The sequence below is a fragment of the Setaria viridis genome, chromosome 5 (genome assembly GCF_005286985.2).
Source record: "Setaria viridis chromosome 5, Setaria_viridis_v4.0, whole genome shotgun sequence".
Taxonomy (NCBI): domain Eukaryota; kingdom Viridiplantae; phylum Streptophyta; class Magnoliopsida; order Poales; family Poaceae; genus Setaria; species Setaria viridis.
This window is the reverse complement of record NC_048267.2, coordinates 31,427,270-31,449,557: the sequence shown is the minus strand read 5'-3', so window position 1 is coordinate 31,449,557 and position 22,288 is coordinate 31,427,270. Positions and strand designations below refer to the sequence as shown.

The window sequence follows — 22,288 nt, the reverse complement described above, 5'->3', positions numbered from 1 at the left end:
TACATAAAGCCCAAGAAGAGGAGGGAAGGAGCCCCTCAGCCCCAAACACAAAAGGACTTAACAGATAAGGGTGTGTTTGGTTGAGCTGTGGTTTTTGCAAAAGTAGCTGTGAGCTGTGGGCTGTGGAAAATACTGTTGTAGGTTGTGGGCTGTGAGAAAGCTAAAAGCCGTTTGGTGAAACATCGATGGCTTTTTGGAAACACTTACGAGCGGATCCACGTGTCATTCATAGTCCACCCCACTAAACTCTCTTCCTCTCTCACTGACAAGTGGACCCCACTCGTCAGTATCTTCTTCTTCCTCCCGGTGCACAAATCGATAGGAGAAGGGAGGAGGGGAGCCGCACGTGGCTCCGGTGGCTGCCGGCGAGGCCTTCCCGGCGGTCGCGGCTGGAAGAGCTCGCGCCCGCATCCAATCCCTTGAAAGACGCTCTCGAGCAGGACACGCTGAAGTTGAGCTTTTCGTGGCTGCTTTTCGTCGGCCCCTTCATCCTCCTCCTCCTGCTCCGTCGCCAGGGGAGGGGGCGCCGGCCATGAGCCCGACAAGGCGGAGTCCTCCGCTGCGCGCCAGGCCGAGGAGGTGCTCTCTTCCATGGAGCGCGAGGTCGAGCACCGCAATCGCGAGGCCGAGCTCCTCGCCCTCGCGCACCTCCACCCTGTCTCCATCCCTCGACCCCTCCTCCTTCCTCCTCTCCTCGCCTGCCTCGCCGCCACTGCGCCCGCAACCCACCACGCCGCCCTCGCTCCTCCAGATGTGGCGCGAGCTTGAGCACCGCTGCGTCGACAACGACCAGCCCTTCGACCGCGAGCCCTCCCTAGACACTGCCGACCGCGACCGCGATCGCGTCCGCCAGAGGGGGTGCCGCCGCCGGGAGAGGAGGAGGGGCACCGTCACCGGGAGAGGAGGAGCGGTGCCAGGCAGGGGAGAGCCGGCGGGTGAGGGAGACGGGAAAAAAAAAGAAGCGAACTAGTACAACGTAACCAGTGGCGGTGGGTAATTTCTTCCAACTTATAAAAGTCAAAGCTCCAGAAAGCACCTTCTCCCCTGCTATGAAAAATGAACTACACGAAAGCAGCTTCCTCTGGAAGCCAAGGAGTATCCCTACCCCTTTGGTTTGACTTCTGGCCTTACGACACCCGGAAAGCCAAACCAAAGGGATAAGTCTAGTCGGGAAGAAGAAGAGCAGCAAGGTGTCTCCGGGAGGAGGAAGGCTAATTGGTGCACAAATGTTAAAGCAGACCAATATGGGAGCTCGCGTCCGTACACGTTGACCGCATTAGTAAATATAAAATACACGAGATGTTCAGGTGCAACGCTTGTGCTTTGTGGATTCTTCTGTTCCTTTCATAGAATGACTCAAGAAAACAAGATTAATAACAGTAACTAAACTAAGTTAGATATGCGACAAAACAAGATTAATAACAGCAACTAAACGATGTTATGCGACTTGATCCAATCAAAAATTGCTGCGAAAATCACTCATGTAGCTATCCAACACATGATTTGCTTGAAGCTGAAAGATCGGAACTCAATCAAAAGAGAGAAGTTATTAAAAGAACAAAAGAAGATTAACTCTTCATATAGCTCATTATCATTTCGACAGTGGGTCAACTTTGGAAACAGACAGTAAAATTTCCATTGTTTGTTTTTCAGTCTTTCTTACAAAAGAAATTGTGTTCAAAATGATGAACGAAGGCCAAAAGGAAAGGAAAAGACTCATATCTACCCTTCCTGCAAATTTTGTGCCCCCTGATCGCACCTGTAACTTTCTTTATGCAGCCTCTTTTTCCATGCGACAAAGGATATATAAACCAGAAAGCAAAATTTTTGTTGGAGACTTGGAGATAAAACATGAAAGGAGAAAGAGGCGTGCCTGTATGTAGCGAATAGAATAGGAAAGAAAGTTGTATGCATGGAAATTTACATGCAAGCAGAGTCCGGTTTCACGTCTTTTGACGCCACGCTCCTCCGTTTATCCACACCGGCCGCTGGTCCGGAATCGTGTTTCCAACTCCAAAGTAACGCTAGCGCCGAAGGTCGCCGCAGCAACCAGACGGACGAGGACGAGGGATCCAATGGCCGAGACCGAGGTGAAGGCCGTGACCTTCGGGCAAGACGTCATCACCACTACCGTCACGTCCTCCGGCAGGGCCGTTGAGCGCTGGATCTCGGAGGTCCTCTCAGTGCACCGCCCTGGCGGCATCCGCTACGACGTCGTCGTGGGGCTCGACATCGAGTGGCGCCCCAACTTCCGCGGCCCGCAGAACCCCACCGCCACACTGCAGCTCTGCGTCGACCGCCGCTGCCTCATCTTCCAGCTCCTCCACGCCGACTACTTGCCCGTCGGCCTGGGTAGGTTCCTCGGCGACCGCACGATCCGCTTCTTCGGCGTCGGCGTGGAGGCGGACGCGTAGCGGCTCAGAGACGACCACGGCCTGGAGTGGCCAACGCGGTGGACCTGCGGGGCCGCGTGGCGGAGTACATGGACCGCCCGGACCTGCGCCAGGCTGGGCTGCGCGCCATCGTGGGCGCCGACCTCGTGAAGCCGCGGAGGGTGACCATGAGCCGCTGGGACGCGCGCCGCCTCAGCGACGAGCAGATCGGCTATGCCTGCATCGACGCCTTCGTCTCTTCCGAGGTCGCCCGCAAGCTGCAACGCTACGAGCAGATCTTCAGGTGTGTCTCGTGAAGCTGCTCGAGGGCGATTACTGACCGAGCCGCGAGGTGTCCTGGCCGTCGCGCATGGCGCAACGACCGCAAATTCCAGCTAGTTCTTGGAGGTTATTTTCTTCTAGTTTGCATCAGAAAAAAGTTTGTCCATGTGCATTGAGACATGGTTATTGTTATATGTATAAGCCATGGTTTTAGGAGGTTGTACAGTCCAGGTTTCATCTGCTTTTTAATACAATCAGTAGCTACTGATTGTTTAAAAAAAGATGGTTGCTGAGATGGTGCGTGATTTAATTGCTACGATGTGTGTTCGTTCCTTGTTTGTTGTTTGCTTTAGAGCAAGCAAAAGTTTGTGTTGATTACGACGATGCTAATGATCTCAAATCCAGACCAAACCAAACCAAACCCACACCAACCCATCCTGCTGTAGCAACTCATGTCCAATCCAACACCCCTACCCCTCCAAACCAAACCAAATGATAGGCTAACATGCTATTTTGGATTGCCGGATGGGTCGTGTCCGGAATGATCCGAAGAACCTGCATCCGAGCCTATGCTACTATTTGGTTTGAGTCGTCGGATGACGTAAGTCATCACATAGTTCCGCGTGTAGCTTTAATCGCAGGTAAGCATGCAGCGGAGGGGTGGAGGACCAACTAAATCCAAAAAACACTGCAATATTTTGTTTCTTCGGTGCCCAAAGTCTGAAATTCTAACAGCTAATGATTTATGGGATAGGACAGAAGAAAAAGTTTGAAGTTAGACTAGTGGAATAGTGAACATCATGTATTGTACCGAGCGTTTGCAACATATATACCACCCAACACATAAGTCCTAGGGGTAGACACTAGGGATACAGTGAGTCAGTGAGGATTCAGGTTTGTTCCTAATGCAAAATCATCAAAATTTCAGATTGTTCAAATATTAAAACACACTTTGCTGTGAGGATTGTTGAAGTGTCAAGCCATCTAACCTATTCATATATTATCCGTGTAAACATATGTGATGGACTAGATATAAACACGACAATTCTTCCCATTGTAAAAATTATTAGACCAATTTTAGTTGCAGTTTATAAAGTTAATTTAATGAAACCGCCGGTGAAATTGTGCATAATTATTTGGCCGTTTGGGAGTATAGGAACATATAAATTATACTCGGAAGCAAATTTAGGGGTACATATCTGCATTTCCAAAATATAAGGATGACTGAAGCAAGTTTGTGGATTCTTATTTTCCTTTCATTATAAAAGGACTCAAGAAAACAAGATTAATAACAGTAACTAAACTATGTTAGATTATTAGCGACAAAACAAGATTACTAACAGCAACTAAACTATGTTAGATATGCTGCCGTATGTGACTTGGTCCGATCAAAAATTGCTGCGAAAATCACTCACACAGCTTTCCAACACATGATTTGCCTGAACATGAAAGATCGGAACTAAATGGGAGAAGTATACATACCCCCCCTAAGTATGGGGGAGGTTGGAACACTTAACCCCCCTACAACTAAACCGGGTACTGCACCCCCTAATCAATCCTAACCCGTGCATTTAACCCCATCTGGTGGTTTTCCTGGGCGGTTTTGCCACGCTGGTTGCTGAGGTGGACCTGACTTGATGAGATGGAAGGTCTGACGAGTGGGACCTATTTGGCTAGTCACCTATTTGCCAGTGATAGAAAGGAGTCCGATTCCAATTAAAAGGGGATGGAACTCTCTCGGCCCCTCCGCCTCTCCCACTTCTTCGTGTGTCTCTTGCTGGCTCCGCCCCCTCTCTCTGGCGAAGCGGACGGCGAGGTGATGGTCGGCACGAGGTCTGGCTGATCGTCGAGCGGCAAAGAGTCGAGGTTAGTGGTTCGAACTCCCTTTCTGCAGTCTGCGCCCTTTGATTTTGATGACGATTCGAACTAGGGCATGTGCTTCCTCAGAGTGGGTTTTGGTGGGGTTTTGAATGCGCGCGGATTAGGTCACAATTTGTGGTTGAAGCGGTGGGCGCATCAAGCTCAAAAAGATTAGCGTCGGTGGTGGCGGAATTGGCAAAGGCCGCCGGAGCCATCGGGAGAGCTCGAGAGAGGGGGAAGAAGAAAGGTGCGGTGGGCGAAGGCTGCCGGAGCCGAGAGGCGGGAGCGGCTCGTGGGCCGTGGTGGAGGTGGCAGAGCCCGCTGGAGCTGGAAGGGAGGTAGAGCGGAGTGGGGAGGAGGAAGGAAGCAGCATCCGAATAGAGGGAGGAAGGAGCGGTTTGGGGAAGAAGATATGAGAGAGATATTACAACAGTTGATCGTTGGTATTTGCGAGCGTGATATATGCAGGAGTGGGAGATGTGGAATTATAAAAATTCAGTGTTTATTCATTTATTGTATGAGATCGATTGGTTGATAATCATGTTGATTGCCGACGAAGAACCTGCCGCGGTTTTAGTTGCTCCGCGGCCTCGCCGGGTATTAGCCTCTCGTCGGCCAATCAGACCTCGATTAGGAAAGGTTAACCACCAAGCAGGTCCCGAAACCTGCTCGGACTTGGAGCTCAGGGTTGCTGCAGATTTACAGTCTGATCTCACCGCCGCGGCCCTGCTCCGACTCGGACTCCCCCACTCCCAGCCGCCCTTTATATCGGAAGCAGCGGCCACGAGCAGAACCATCGTGAAATCGTCATCATCTCTCAACCCGATCCATCCAGCCGAGTTTGTTGAGAGACAGACGCACAAGCCGCAAGCCCCTCCTCCCCGCGATGAGGAGCACGTACGCGTACGACACCGACGTCGTCATGGACGACGGCACCACGATCCGCACCACCGTCACCAACTCCGGTGACGCCGTCAAGCGCTTCCTCAAAGAGGTTTACAAGTACGGCCAGCGCCTCATCGTCGGCCTCGACACCGAGTGGCGGGTCATCCGCAGGGACGGGCGCCGCACGAACCGGATGGCCGTCCTGCAGCTCTGCGTCGGCTATCGCTGCCTCCTTTTCCAGATCGTCCACGCCGACTACATACCGGCCGCCCTGCGGGCCTTCCTCGCCTGCCCGGACCTCAGCTTCGTCGGCGTCGCGGTCGACAACGACGTCGAGCGGCTGTACTGCGACTGCAACAAGCTCGTGGTCGCCAACGCGGTGGACCTGAGGTACGTCGCGGCGGAGGTGCTCTCCCGGCCGGAGCTCAGGAACGCGGGGCTCAAGACCCTGGCACGCGAGGTGATGGGCGTGCACATCGACAAGGACAGGGATGTGACAATGAGCAAGTGGAACCAGCCCCTGTCGATGGAGCAGGTCCGATACGCCTGCATCGACGCGTTTGTGTCATACGAGGTTGGCCGGCTGCTGCTCACCGGTCAGCACGCGGGAGATGCGGCGACCGGTGCAACGATCCCGCCGTATATGTCATTCGAGTTGCCGTAGGAAGTTTTAAAGATGCGTTTTTCGAGCGTCCCCTGTTGTTTCGCTACCTAGATTCAGCTGTTACAGCATTGAGTTAAGGATTACTGTTTCACTGACAGTGTCTATTGCACGTGCACTTCATGAATCTCGCATGTTTACATTTGTTTGAAGGAATTTAAAATGATTTATAGGTGTAAGGTCGATATGATGATTTCGTTGCCAATTCATCAACAGTACAAAGTTCAGCCTTTTCCGGTCAGATGTGCATGGCAACGTGACTTAGCCGTCTCTCTGCGATTATGTTACGGCAATCGGTAGCGCATATGTCCGCCACCATTATTAAATTGGGGTTTTATCGCCAAATTTCAAGCAAATATAAACGTGCCAAAGCTAAATCCCAGCCGGATATTTCACCCCTGATTTTTTTATATTCCTCACTCGCCTCCCTAACTTTTTTCAAAGCACATTATAGCACTCACATACACACAATCACACCCACCTCTCCAAATACATGCACGCATAACCTGTCACTAAAAAAATAGTGCCATTTATTTTTATAACAATTCCAAAAATATGAGCACCTAACTTTAATCCAGGTGGGCAGGTTCTAGAAGCAATCGAACAGCTATCTTTAGTTCGTGCCCTCCTCTCTAACTCCTTGCATTCTCTATTCCAAACAAGGTACATCCATAATCTTTTTCATCTGTAGCGTGATCCTGGACTTCTTGGATTAGTAAGTGTTGGGGATTTGAAAGTGGCCGAGGAACAAAGTTGGTCTGATGGTGGAGGCAATGCAATTAGAGCAGCTCCAACATACTACGTGTCTAAGAGGGTGCTATGAGATGTTAGAGAAAGATTCCCTATTGCTGCACGCTCCATCTTAGCTGCAAAGCTTGTTTCGGCACCCAATGCGTAAATAAAATAGTATTTCATTTATCCATTGATCATTGTAATCCCACGCGAATGAAATGGCTGGGGGCGAGAAAAGTTAGGTATGAAGATTGTTTCGAGTAAAAAGAAAAGAAAACTGAAAAAAGAAACGTCAACGATTGAATTTAGGTACAATGATAAAACAAATTACTCCGTTCGTTTTAAGGTGTTTGTCATTCTTGATGTTTTCTCAAATTTCGATCAGAAATATTTGTCCAATTAATTAGTTACATAAAGTAAAATGGGTAGCACTAGATTCATCGTATACTTTAAAAGTGCCATGTATATTTATTTATGTATTTATATAAATGTCTGTAAAAAGATGAAATACTAAAACGAACAGTAATTAATTAAAAAGATGAATACTAAAAGGGTTAGAATAAAGTTAGTGATCAAAAATTTTCGTCTAGTGAAACTAATGTGTTTTCATCAACGCGTGGGTCAGTACGAATATCAACAACAGCCGTGCCCTGCATATAACGGAACAAAGCAAAGTTACAGCGATCCTTTATATACACCGTCGGTAAGACTCGGTGCGACAATTCTATGCATGTTGTCTGAGGCATACGTGTCATACAAGACTTTGCTTACTCACGGAACAGTAACACACAAACAGTTGAACAAAAACACAAATATTTTATCCAAGTTCTTCTTTTTAGGAGGAATCACGTGGACCTTAAAAACAGGTATGAGATACTACCTCCATCCATTTTAAAATATAAGATATTTGTTCTTCTGCAAATGTAATTAAGATCTTACATTTTAGAATTGATGGAGTAGTTAGCACCACAAAATTAGCACTGAAATTAATTTGGAGCAAAGAAAGAGAAAAACTCATTTTACAATCATCATTCCATCAATTATAGGTTAAGTCCGATTTTTTACCTTTTGACTACAACTATGAAACCACCTTTGCAAAACTCAATTTTGAAATTGTTCATTCACTTGTCGAACCTAAACTCAAATCCAGAGTGGTTTTTGGTGACGTGGCATTGACTTGGCAACGTGGCGGGCGGGAGCCTGTTCGCCCCACCCTATCATGGACCAATCCAGATCGCCATAATCAAACGGCTAGCAAGAAGTCAGAGCAGTTAGCCCTTCCGCAGGTCCCAAACTCTAGTCGGACTTGGAGAGCTGACAGGCGTACAATCCGATCGCACCGCTCAATCCTTCTCGATGCTCGGACTCGGTCACTCGATCGAATCGGAGCCGATCATTTGCCCTTTACATATCGAAGAAGCGCATGTACAGAGCCACCATCATGGACTCATCCCGCAGCTCTCAAGAAGCAGATCCATCCGGCCTCCCTTGTTGCAGAGACATCATCGAAAGCGCTCCTCCCGCGATGATGAAGGGCACGTACGACACCGACGTCGTCATGGACGACGGCACCACGATTCGCACCACCGTCACCAACTCCGGCGACGCCGTCGAGTCCTTCCTCCGCGAGGTCGTCGGCAAGCACGGCCGGCAGCTCCTCGTCGGCATCGACACCGAGTGGCGCGTCGTCCCCACGGAGAACGGCCGCCCCAAGAACCAGATGGCCGTCCTGCAGCTCTGCGTGGGCCGGCGCGGCCTCGTCTTCCAGATCTTCCACGCCAACCACGTCCCCGGCGCCCTGAAGGACTTCCTCGCCTGCCCGGACCACCGCTTCCTCGGCGTGGCCGTCGACGGCGACGTCAGGCGCCTGTCCGAGGACTGCGGCCTCGTCGTCGCCAACGCGGTGGAGCTGAGGCACGTCGCGGCGGAGGTGCTCTCCCGGCCGGAGTTCAGGAACGCGGGGCTCAAGGCCCTGACGCGCGAGGTGATGGGCGTGCACATCGACAAGCCCAAGCGGCTGACGATGAGCAAGTGGGACGAGCGCCGCCTGTCTATGGAGCAGGTCCAGTACGCCTGCATCGACGCGTTCGTCTCCTACGAGATCGGCCGGCTGCTGCTCACCGCAGGGCCGGACCCTGTATAGACATGGGTGTACACATGTACACCCAATAACTGTTGCAAAAAGATCAAATTCAATAGGTAAAATCGTGATCAGATCCCAATACAAATACCATATGTTAGGGGTTTGGGTGTTTGATTTTGCGCAGCAGGATGGGAAGGGAGGGGGATAGGCAGGCATACCCCTGTCGGATGTTCGTCTCCGGCGAAGCGCCTGTCGCTCGACGAACAACGGGCAGCGCAACTCGCCTTGTCGTCGCCGCTAGGAAAGGAAGACCGAGGCCGAGAGAGAGAACAGAGAAGTCGTGGGAAGGGAGGGTGCTGCCGCACCAGCCGGACTCGAGCTGCAGCTGGGCAGGGGAGCGTGGAGGGCGGCGCACGGACCGACTGCGTGGAGAGCGGCGGGCGCTGGGGGAGCGAAGGGAGGAGATGGGTCGCAGGGAGGAAGAAAACCGCAGCAAACGCCGTCGCACGGTCCAAACCAGGTCGATCGTTTTCGTGGGAGAGAGGGGAAGACTCCGTAATTTTAAAGTCCATTAACCTAGAAATCTAAAATAAATTAATATTTCAATGTAACAAATTTAGCAACTTTAAAATCAAACTAACATTTGAAAATAACATAAGGAACATTTTTCAAAACATATATCAATATTTTGTAGAAAGTAGTACAATCAACATTTTTCATAGACTATATAAGTAGAATAGAATCAACATTTTCCAAAGTAAGGATCAATATTTTTGAAATGCTAGTTTTTTTATTTCTTCTTGCTCACCAAAGTCAGTAGCTGGAGAATCGTTGTGGCAAGCACTAGCAGCGTGCAGTGGAGATACACGACATCGATAGGCCATAGTGGTGGACGAGGTGAGGATGAGTGCTCGCAACGAGCATAGGAAGCAACGGCGGGACGTTGTGCACGGGGCGCCGCAACAAGCACAAGCAGTGCATGGCGGAGGCGGCACCACTGGATGGCAACAAGGGCGGGGCGTGCAGCGAATACGAGCGGTCCAAATCTGATCGAAATATTTAGTCTTTTATTTTTTTCTAAAGTATTACATTAATGTAATATGCTGGTTTTCACCTCTAAAACTTTACCTTGTAAAGAATATTTTTAGAATTGAAATTAAATAGATATATACTTCTTTCAAGATAATATAAAAATAATATAAAGATTTTTTTCTTTTAATGATGGTTCTAGATAAAAGATTTTTTAATAAAAATATCGTCATAGCTACTTAAAAAAGAAAGTGAACATTTTTAAATATGATATTATAAAAGTACTAGCTATTTTTTAATTTGGCTAGCACAACTACACTGTGATCTATTAAATTTTCGACGAAACAACCAACCAACGACTTCCTTATCACTAAAATTTGGGAGTTGCCATGATATCTCCCGAAATATGTGGTGACCCGTGGAACGTATATTTTAGTCAAAAAGTTAAAAATATATTTAAACAAACACAACTTGTAGAACATATGAAAATTGTGTTCTTCTATATCTAGGATTGTTAGTTTCAAAAAGTAGTTAAGAAAACTTTATTTTTTATTTGAAAATAAAGTCTACACTTACTTAAAAATCATGACACTGATCATTAGATTTTATGGACTGGCCAATGCAGCTAAACACTTCACAGTACACACAGTTTCCATAGTTCATCACAACTCGCAGTGTCATATGCCCATATCTCAGCTAACACAAAAGCATCTCACCGCTGCATCAGACTAATTGCAAGACCTGTTAGATATATGGCTTGCCCATATAAATAATCCTTAATAAATCTTAAAGTTTAAGCCCATATAAATAATCCTTAATAAATCTTAATGTTAGAGGGGCACATCATCTATTAGTCCCGTGCTAGAAAATAACGAGCGTGGACCTTTCTGATTCGGGGCCAGTGTATGCATGCGGAGCATATTTGGAGATGCTCTCGAACCTTGCAACTTGCAAGTATGACTTTTTTTTCTCCATGAAATTCGAAGTAAGTGATGCTAAAAGCAAAATGGGAAGCCACAACCAAAATGGGCTCCAACTGAGACAAAACGTCCTTCCCACGCGGTCCCCCCTCTCTCCACATTATCTTTTCCTCACACCCTTCCTTCCTTGTCCTCGCGCAGCACTCCTCTCCCTGCTTTCTCGTTCACCAGCACCTCCTTTCCTCCCTCTCCTCCTCTCTCCTCTCTGTGCTGCCCCCGCCCCCTCCCCTCACTCTCTTTTCTACCTTCCTCTCCCGCCTCCTCCCTCTTTGCTGCCCCTTCCCTTTCCCCTCTGCTCGCCCCTCACTAGCAGTGAGGAGCGGCAGCAGAGCGAGGGCAGGGCAGTGGCACACAAGGGAGCGGTGTCGGCCAACCAGAGGCAGCCGGCGCGAGCTGGTGTGGTCCGGCGGCGGGCGGCCAAGCGAGCGGGTGGGCGGCCGAGCGGGCGCTGGCGGGCGTGGGTGGAGGCGGGCAGCGACGGAGCCGATGCGGGCGGAGGCAGCTGGCAGCGGACGGGGGCGGAGCCGAGGCGGGAGGTGGGCGGCTGGCCAGCCGCTGTCGGCGGCTCATTTTTTTTATTTTTTTAACCTTTTTAGTCCCGGGACTAAATGGGGTCTTTAGACCTGGGACTAAAGGACTCACTTTTGTCTCAAAAATTTAGTCCCAGTTGGATTATTGGGATATATGGCCCTATCCGACCGGGACTAAAGCCGCATTTTCCAGTAGTGCCTCCACTCCACGTCTAGCTCGACGACGAGCTTGAGCGGGCGGCGACGGTGGACAAAAAGGACCTCGTCGAGCCAGTCCTCCATGGTCTCGTTGGAGCACATCACCGTGGTCGTGATCGCGTCGCCCTGGAACATCACGGTGCGCACCTTCATCTCGCCCATCTCTCTCTCTCTCTCTTGCAACAAGACGAGTGCCACATCAGAACTGGGGTAGGAGGGCGCCAGGGCCCAGGGCCAAGAAGACCGTGCCTAACTGCCTATGGAGATTGAAGAGGAGGAAATGGCACATTTACACCTGCTAAATTTCAGTTTTGCACATTTCTCAATGCAAATGGCAGTAGAACTAGCATCAAAACAGCTGGTATGACAAATTACAATGTTATACTCATCTCCGGTCTCCCCTATCTCTCTCTCCAATTAGCAAGCTGTTGGGGATTGCCCAAAAACTAAACACCCTCGAGCGTCGTTTGTAGGTAAAAACTCTCTAACCTCGCAAGTTCTGGACCGAGGAACAAAACTCAGTTAACCTCACATCTTCTTTGTTACTTTGGGAACTCAAGCTGGCAACTATTAGCTAATGACTAAACTCCAATTGATCTAACCATCGAGTGTTCGAAGTCAGTCTCGAACACCGAGTTTTCACTTTTTACTATTTACTCAGGAACGGAACCTAAAGGAAGACGTCGCGAGGTTATATGTTCTTGGAGCGGCATAACGAACCAGGCGTAACAAGGTTGGACATCTATCTCAGGCCGAGGGTGAAGGCACGAGGCTGGAGGCTTGGTCTGGCGTGAAGGTGAAGTTCCGAGGTTGGAGGGATGAAGGTGTGGGAAACGTGACTACACGGAGGCGTGAGAAATGTGACTACGTGGAGAAATTCAATTTGTACACGTTACCCCCAATGTCTTTTATGTACAGCATATCCTAGGAATGTAGTGGTTGAGGAAGGATATTTTTGGGATATAAAGTGGCTCATGGGTCACTATAAAAGGGGCTCCTTACCCCGTTGTAAAGGGAGACCCATTGTTTTTCAGAACTTTCAAGTGTTATCTCTTTCCATTCACAAATCTATTTGGTATCAAATTTCTTTGAGACCAACAGGGCGCCCATCGTATTCTCAGCCACAAAACAACCCACGATGCCACAACCAAAGAATAAGAAGACCACACCGCAGGAAATCACCGAGGGTGAAAGAGAGCAAGAGAGAGGACTTGTCCCTATTAATCAAGACGACACATACACCCTAGAGAAATTAAAAAGAGTTGAGGCTAGCTTACGAACAAGAAGTGAGAAAAAAAAAGAGCTGAGGTGGAGACAACAAACCAAGCACAACCAGAAACAAGCATAAGAAACGATCTACTTGGGGCAGCAGAAAAAGAATTGGCCTTGGTATTAAAGCAGTTCGAAACCCTCAAAAAAGAAAAGGAAAGATTTTCTCAAGAATTGGAAACACAACGGCTAGCAGCCAGCAAAATAGCAAAACTAAATCAAGCAAAAAAATAGCTAGCGGAATTGCTAGAAGAGTTGGACGAATTGCAATACTTGCAAAACACGCCACCACAACCACCACCTTCGAGATAGCAACATGTCATGAACGACACACCTATCTCACATGCAAATCCCAATCTCATGGGCACAATGTCCCAATGATGATAAGCGCTTACATAATAGTTGATCAAAATTCTCCATTATCCTTGGGCTTGCAAACAGTTGCATGGCCTACAATCTACAAGGCAGTCATGCTGCTAAAATTCAATGAGAAAATGACCATCATCAGTTCCTCATGAGCTACGAAACTGCAGTAGCATCTGCCAGAAGAGATGATGTGGTTTTAGCCAAGTCCCTAATCATAGCCTGTGAAGAAGCAACGCTGAACTGGTACTCGCTACTTCCACCATAGCCAATTTACAACTGGATAGACCTCAAGACAAAGCTAATACAAAACTGCCAAGGCTTCCATCGAGCAACATCAGACCCAAGCAACTTGTTTCATTGCATCCAAAAAGACAAAGAGCCACTGGCTAATTATGTCAAAAGATTTGTGCAATTGAAGTCACAAACTCCGGATGTGGATGAAAGTGTAGCCATAGCAACCTGCATCAGAGGGCTAACACCAAGCCCAACAGCTTCGCATCTAACAAGAGAAAAGACAAAAACCATAGAAGCTTTGTTCGCCGAGCTGGAAAAGTACTGTAGGTCAGATGAGGATCACAGAAAAAGAGTGATGGAAAGAAACTGCCAAAGGTAAGTTTAAAAAGATCAAAATTGGCAAGTCTCGAAATACAATTTCGAACAACACCAGTAGCCATACCCACCTCAACACGTGCTACTAATCGAGGGTGCTCAATCCTCACAACAACAAAATCAAGATCATAGTAGACAGCCCCAATAACAACAGCAAACAAACTGTGGCAATGGGCAGAGAGGTGGTCGCGCTGGAAGAGGGAGAGGCCGAGGCAGGGGACCTCCGAGGCCGCACAATCAAAATAGTCAACCTCGAATGTTCTATTGCACTTTTCACGGCAAGCAACTAGATCATGCGACCGACATTTGCCCAGAAACAAAAAAGACCTTCGAAAGAATAGCTGAAGAAAAAAGAGCGGCCGCAGCACCTAAAACCATCCACCATACCTCTTTTTGGCCACAACAGCCATATTTCCAAGCTTACCCACATACGAACCCAAACACTAGCCTCACAAACTATTTTGCCAATCATTCATTCAACTACCAACCCACCATGATGTGGCAACCCTCGCCACAGTATCAACCTCAATATCAGCAAGCCTTGCAAACTGCTAGCTTCGCACCTTCCCAGCCTCTACATGAGATACCACTATCTTCACCAAACCTACCTAATCAAATACCTAAAACCGAGCCTAACAATACTCAAAACAACAACCCCAAAGCCCTACCCACCTACGACATGATAATGCCAATATCGGGAGCATCGTCGCAACTTGAAAACCCAGAAACCAATTCAAACGCCTTGCCCACCTACGGCATGATCATGCCAATAGCAGGTGGATCCTCTCTAGAGTTTGAGAACAAAAGATAAAGATAAAATTACTTCAGATAAGTAAATTCCATCATACCCGATGGGCCACCAGCCAAGCCACAATGGGCACACATGCCCATCTCCTTCACAGAAGAAGACTTTAAACTAAAAACCGCCTCTCATAATGGTGCGATGGTGATCGAGGCTATCGTGGCAGGATGGAAAATTGGAAAGGTCCTAGTTGATAACGGAAGCTCAGCGGATATCATTTTTGCAAGTACATTTAGATAAATGAAAATTGATCCTCACCTGCTACCGCCGGCAAAAGTGCCACTGCTTGGCTTCGGTGGAAAGCTAGTTCGAACCCTAGGAAAAAATAGCACTACCAGTGTCATTTGGGAACTTAGACAACACCAGTTTTTATTTAACTTTTTTTTAATGTACTAACATTTTCTTTAACATTCACCAACATTTTTCTTGAGTAGTTATTAAAAATTGTTGAAGTAGTACATTAATGTTGAAACATTAAAATAAAAAATTAAAATAACATATTGGAGCTCATTGTGTTGATTCCAAAGAATATTTTGGTTTAAACGGATTTCAAATTGGATTAATGGTTTATGAGATAAAATCATTTGAAATTTGAAACTCGTTTGACATCCCATCCGCTGTCACCTCTCCCATGGCGACACGTATCCTATACTTGCTTCACCATGCAGCGGTACGCGCCTTCCTCCACATATTGCTCCCCCGGTGCAGATCAATCCGACATGTTTATCAAGATTTATACTGATCTCAAGCTATGGAAGATATATTGATTTAAATCTTCCAGAAGATGGATAGAATTTCCAGGGCCGGTCCACCGGGGTCTACGTGAATTTTTACCGGGGTCCAAGCTGGTGAAAATCGATGGGCAGAAGAGGTTCGAAAAATCGTCGGGGTCGGCCGATGGCGACACGCAGCTTCGCGCCTTCTCCGCTCCTAGTCCTAGTCTCTGCAACGAGCGCAGCGCCAACAACCTCTCCTATACACTAGTTTGCTCTCTCGGAAGTCAGAACAAGGCACTGACGACGACACAACAGGCAACACCCTCAAGCCTCAAGGCAAGGGATCAGCCGCATATACATACAGCAACTTGCCGAGTAGTTTGCGAAGTTGCATGTCAGTTCTGATCTTCTGGCGGGTCTTTGAAGCAATCTGTACGTATTTCTTTTTCCTTCCGGAGTTGCCAACAAACTGACCAGTATTGTTCTTTGAATCAAAATCTTAGTTTTCTCTTGTGGCTATGGCCTAATGGCTGGACCTTGACCAACATTCCTGAACATTCTACAGGAGCATATGTTATTATTTAACAAACTAACCAAGTAACAATGCAGCGTCGGCTCTGCCATATTTTTTTAAATAAAGTAGGAGATTGCTGATTCATTTAAGGAAATAGAAGTTCATGGTTACAAATGGTTCGATATTACATAGGATAAATAGCTTTCTAAGCTTACTCATTAGTAAACTAAGATATACTACTCCAACACAGGTTCCGGCACGCTCTCTAGCACAACTTTACATCCACTGGTAGAAAACTGAGTATTAGTCCCGGTTGGAAGGGTGCAAATCTCTCGAAAAAGCATCCGGGATAAAGCAATCGAGACAAGAGGGGGTGTCTTCTATCCCGGGTTCCTCAACCGGGACTAAAGGGTGGTAACACCAACCGGGACTAAATGGGCTGCCACGCCAGGCGTGGTACAGCCCCCTTTTATCCCAGTTAGTAATACCAACCGGGATAAATGGTTTTGCAAAAAAATTTGAAAAATAAATAAATTCCTAGGGGGGGTCCCAGGGAGGCCTCCCCACACGCGCAAGTCACAAGTCACGCGATTTTCACGCAAAATATGCGCGTGCGCGGTTCGTGGGATTCAAATCCACGACCTCAAGCCTCGCGTGTAGCTTCCTTACCATCCCACCTACACACCACATTTGACTATATAGGGGATCCAATCCTTTTATACTAATTCGTGAGGGACCCTTTTATCCCTGTTGGAAAGACCCCCTTTTATCCCGGTTGGTATTACAAACCGGGATAAAAGGGTCCTGTTGATGCCAGATTTTGACACATATGAAATCGGCGTCAAGAAGAGAAGGAATCAGGTGATGCAGCGAAACACGGGGGTCACAATTCGGAATCGGCCGATTAATGCTACAGTTGAGGATCAGTCGATTGGCGCTGCAGTATTTTGGCAAAGAGGGTTGATGGAAATCGGCCGATTGAGAGGCTGGAGTAGTTAGGCCGATATGGGCTCAGAATAGATCGCGAGGATTGAAAGGGGTCGGCCCATGGAACGTAGCAGTCAACTCCGATGCGAGTCGTACTTGTAAATATTCATTTTCATTTAAAATTAGAGATAGAGTCCTAGTCGGTTAAGAGATTGGTTGTAACATGCTATAAATAGCCGCCTTCATAGATCTGTAATCATCATCAAATCAATACAACAACCTACTATTTCCTCGCACTTTACTTTTGAGCAGGCGACTTCGTCAATACTTTTCTTCTTTTCACGAGTTCGTACGGGTTGGCGGGGCTGCATCAACTTGATCTCCGGTCGATTCTGTAAGTTCCGCTTATCGAGTAATATCTAAGCTTTAACTTCGGGCGCATCACTGTTGTTTCGTTTAGATTTATTCACCAGTTATCGATATTCACTAGAATTCTAGGTTTTACCTGTTGTTCTAGTTTTATCACCAGTTATCCAGCTTGGAATTAGAACTTTCAACTTTCTTATATCTTGTTACTTAATTTACCACTTTTCACATAGCCGATTTAGATCTATTCCCAGTATTGCTACTGTAGCGTTGTTTAGATTGCTCTAGTAGTTTTCTTTATCAACGTTGCCTGGTAATCGGCTGTATTATAGCCGATTTCTTTATTACAGCAAATCGGCTGATTCGCTGATAAGCTTTCTCGAGATCGGAACCTTAGCCGATCGCAACCTCTGGGATCTAACACGTTTCTTTCCTTGCCAATCAACAGGTCAGATTGGCTGGCACGCCGCGCGAACCGCACCAGGGCGATCACCCGAACAGGAGTTAAGCAGATTCTCCCGGGTCGTGTGTCCGACACTAGAGACTCAATCGGCTGATTTCTAGCGCAAACACACTTTTGGCACGCCTGGTGGGACCAATACAACCGCCACCATGTCGAAAGCTGCTGAAATCTCGGAAGACAATGTCATCGAGGTAACGGAGGCAGACCTCAAGGACGACCAGAAGGAAGAGTTGGAGAAGCATATAGCATACTACCGTAAGACATGCTTACAATCCTTCAGTCGTACCAGGAGCGGGGAAGCTGTCAGGAAAGCTCCTTTTCCAACTCCCCGCCAGATCACAATCACCGAGGACTCGGGCAAGATGTTCGAGATGGTTCAACAATCCGCCTACCAAGCTTTCATTGATCAATCCCCGGTGATCTCTAATACGGTATACAATGCCGTCATCAGCTCCTTGGCCAACGGCGTGTCCCAAGGATACCAGGGGCCGGCATACGCTCCACCTATCACAGCCCCGGCCAGGAGTTCTCCAAGTATACCCTACTCGGCTCCTCAGCCGATCCAAGCTCAGACTGGAGGTTCCAGCGCCCCTTCATCGTCAATGCATCTGGGGCATAATGGCGCACTGTATCTCCAGCCGCATGCACCGCCCCAATCCATTCAATTATCCTCCGTGCAATTGTCCTCTCTAAATTCAGTGCCTTGGGGGGCACCATCGGCGACGGCCGTCCAGGATCAATCGGCCGGCCATGGAAGCTCTCCGATCCAGGCACCTTTCCAATCGGCCGTGCGGCCGATGATGCCACAGTATCAGCCAGTCGCGCCGGAGATGGGCAGTGGGGCAGAAGCAACAGAAGCGCTTCGGGGCGTTGCGCTGATCGTGCTATATGACGAAACGGTCGGTTCACTGAGACAACCGACGCTGACTACGCAGCCGGCCACGTCGCAACAGGCGCTGCACGCTTTCATCCACCACCCGGTCATCCCGCCGCCGATCTACCAACACGTGTCGGTTTCCCAGCTGATAGTTCATCAACAACAACCAGACTGGACGGCACGCATAGCGGAGGTGATTCAAGAACAATTCGGTGTAAAGCCGAAGGATCAAACCTACACGTACAGAACACCATACCCGCCTACTTATGACTTACTGCCGTTTCCCCATCGGTACAAGGTTCCCGATTTCACCAAGTTTTCGGGGCTCGATGATACCTCAACTGTGGAACACGTGAACAGATTCATCATCCAACGTGGGGAGGCAGCTGCACAAGATGCTCTATGGGTACGCCTCTTCTCGTCATCCCTGTCCGGGTCGGCCTTCCAATGGTTTACTACACTGCCACCCAACTCCATAATTACATGGGCCGACTTGGAGAAGCAGTTCCACAAATATTTCTACGCGGGGGTACACGAGATGAAGCTTTCAGACTTAACCAGCCTCAGACAGAGGAGTCATGAGCCGGTATCCACATACGTGCAAAGGTTCAGGGAGATCAGGAACAAATGCTACACCCTAGTCCTAACCGACGCACAATTGGCCGATATAGCCTTCCAGGGTCTCCCGCCCCACATCAAAGAGAAATATGCTTCACAGGAGTTCAAGAGCCTGAGCCAAATCGTGCATCGATTATCTGGTCAGGAAGTACGTCCCTTTGATCCACGGAGGAATTTTTAGAAAAAGGTGGCATACTTGGAAGGGGCTGAGTCCGAAGAAGAAACAGAAATCGGCCTGGCAGAGTGGGTTAAAGGGGAAAAGCCGATATCATGTCCGTTCGGGAAAAAGGAACCGGAAGCATTCGGTTTCGACACATCAAAGGCCGATAAAATCTTCGATCTCCTCCTTCAGGAGGGACAAATCAAGCTCTCACAATACCATACGATCCCGTCGGCCGAGCAGCTGAAGAAGATGAAATATTGCAAGTGGCATAATGCCACCTCCCACGATACGAACGAATGCAAAATCTTCCTACAGCAAATTCAATCGGTCATCGAGCAGGGCAGGCTCAAATTCGAAGTCCCGACAGAGCCAGTAAAGCCGATGAAGATCGATCAGTATCCCTTCCCCACCAACATGGTTGATACAGGAAGGAACTCACTCCAGACCAAGGTGCTAACGTCTGAATCGGCTAAAAAGAGCGGAGCCGTAGACCCCAGGAATCAAGCAGCGCCCTAAGACATCAAGGGGAAACGACGGATGGAGGGTGAAGGCGAGGGATCGGGAGAACCACGCAGGCCCATCACCTCCCAATTTCTGCTCAACAAGTATCAACGGCAACAGGAAAGTTCAAGATTCTGGGAAGAGATGATGCGACAACATGAAAATCACTGGCGATGCCCGTTCTTCATCAACTGCTGGGAGAGTAACCTGAGGTTGCCGTCAGCCAATAATTGCTCTGAGTGCAACGGCCCATATCGCAACAATCGGCCGTTCAGAAGGTCTTGCTCCAGAGATGGAAGATCAGAGCCGATCAGCAGAAACTGGCGCGAGCAAGAGGATCGGCGCCCTTCAGTGCGTGATCAGCTGGGGGGCAGAAGTGACCGATATGACCGGTCGGAAGACAGGCGTGAGCGAAACGATAGGCCGGGGGGCAGATTCGATCGGCGCGACCAACCAGAAGGTAGGACCAATCGGTACAACCAACCAGAAGACAGAGTCAGCGCTCACGATCGGCTAGAGGAGATGGCCGATGCTCGGGTATCAGACGAGAACCCCTTGGGGTGCGAACCAGAATGGGAACGCACCAAACCTTCGACTAAACCTGTAAACCCCAGGTGGTGCCCTGACGGATTGACTAAATCTGAAAAATGAAGAATCCAACGTCTCTGCCAATGGGAACAACAGGAGGAAGAGCAACAACAGATGATGGACAAGAAAAACGATAGGCCTCGGATTTGGCGCCCCAAAAGAAACAACAGGGAAGACGATGACAACCAAGAATCGGCAGCCGATATCAGCATGGTTTTCATTCTGCCGATGGAGTTCATGACTCCTGCCGACCGACATAACATGTCGGCGATAGAAGAACAGATGGCGCAATTGGCTTTGGAGCCAATGACAGCCACATTCGAGAAACCTGAGGACGACAAACAGCAACACCTCAAGGCATTATTCCTCAAGGGACATGTGAACGGCCGACCCATCACCAGATTACTAGTAGACGGAGGAGCTGCTGTCAACATCATGCCGTACGCCATGTTCCGGAAGCTAGGAAAAAGTGATGACAATCTGACCAAGACGGACATGATGCTCAAAGACTTCGAAGGCAACGTGTCTCCTGCCCGCGGCGCGCTCTGCGTTGACCTCACCATCGGCAGTAAGACTCTTCCCACTACTTTCTTTATTATTAATGGCAAAGGGTCCTACAACATGCTACTCGGCCGAGACTGGATACATGCAAATTGTTGCATCCCGTCCACAATGCACCAATGCCTCGTGCAATGGGTCGGCGACAACATTGAAGTGGTCACCGCCGATTCCGCATACAGCGTCGTAGCGGCCGATACACAGCGATGGAGCTACGAGAATATCAAATGCATATCCGGGAGGATGTGGGACACTGATTTCCTGAAGGTGTCCGATTTTGGTCTACAGTCGATTCGAGCAGTCGGCTCTGAAGATTCAGATTAAATGGATCAGTTCGTCCGGGAAGCTAGGGCACGGGTTCACGTCGGCCGATTCATTAGAGATGATAGACTTAGGCGATGGCACCAAGCCAAGGCCGACGTACATTAGTGCTAATTTGGATCCGGAATACAAATGTAAATTGACAGATTTATTGAAAGAGTTTAAAGATTGCTTTGCTTGGGAATACCATGAAATGCCCGGATTAGACCGATCCATTGTTGAACACCGGTTGCCCATAAAGCCGGGATATCGGCCATACCAGCAACCAGCACGGCGATGTAATCCTAAAATCCTACCCGATATAAAGGCCGAAATCATGAGACTAATTGAAGAAAAATTTATTCGGCAATGTTGTTATGCCAAGTGGATCTCCAACATTGTGCCCGTGTACAAGAAGAACGGGAAGCTGCACGTGTGCATCGATTTCAGGAACCTGAATCAGGCCACGCCGATGGACGGATACCCAATGCCGACGGCCGATGTACTAATAGATGCCGCCGCGGGTCACAAAGTCATTAGTTTCATGGATGGAAACGCCGGATATAATCAAATACTAATGGCCGAGGAGGACATATCAAAAACAGTTTTCAGGTGCCCGAGTCACCTCGGTTTGTTCGAGTGGGTGGTAACGACTTTCGGTTTGAAGAACGCCGGCGCTACGTATCAACGAGCCATGAATTACATATTTCACAAACTTATCGGCATTCTGGTGGAAATTTACATCGACGACGTCGTGGTTAAATCAAAAGGACACCAGGAACATCTGACCGATTTGCGGTAGGTATTGGAATGCACGAGAAAGCATGGGTTGAAGATGAACCCGAACAAGTGTGCTTTCGGCATATCCGCCGGACAATTCTTGGGATTCATGGTTCACGAGTGTGGGATAGAGATCAACCGGAAGACCATAGCGGCCATCAATAAAGTCGTGGCTCCACAGAATAAAACTGAATTACAATCCTTGATCGGCAAGGTCAATTTCATCAGAAGAATCATATCCAATCTATCCGGACGTATC

At 48.5% G+C, this 22,288-nt stretch overlaps 1 protein-coding gene and 1 pseudogene across 1 annotated transcript; both read left to right on the top strand.

Annotated features, from left to right (window-relative positions):
• Positions 1 to 1,814: 1,814 nt before the first annotated feature.
• Positions 1,815 to 2,853, top strand: LOC117854551 (3'-5' exonuclease-like; annotated as a pseudogene).
• Positions 2,854 to 4,283: 1,430 nt separating this feature from the next.
• On the top strand, positions 4,284 to 8,935 carry LOC117856429 (uncharacterized). Its single transcript, XM_034738800.2, has 2 exons — positions 4,284 to 6,059; positions 8,290 to 8,935. The coding sequence occupies exons 1-2, from the start codon at positions 5,401 to 5,403 to the stop codon at positions 8,933 to 8,935; spliced, it is 1,305 nt and encodes a 434-aa protein (XP_034594691.2). The 5' UTR covers positions 4,284 to 5,400.
• The last annotated feature ends 13,353 nt before the right edge of the window (positions 8,936 to 22,288 follow it).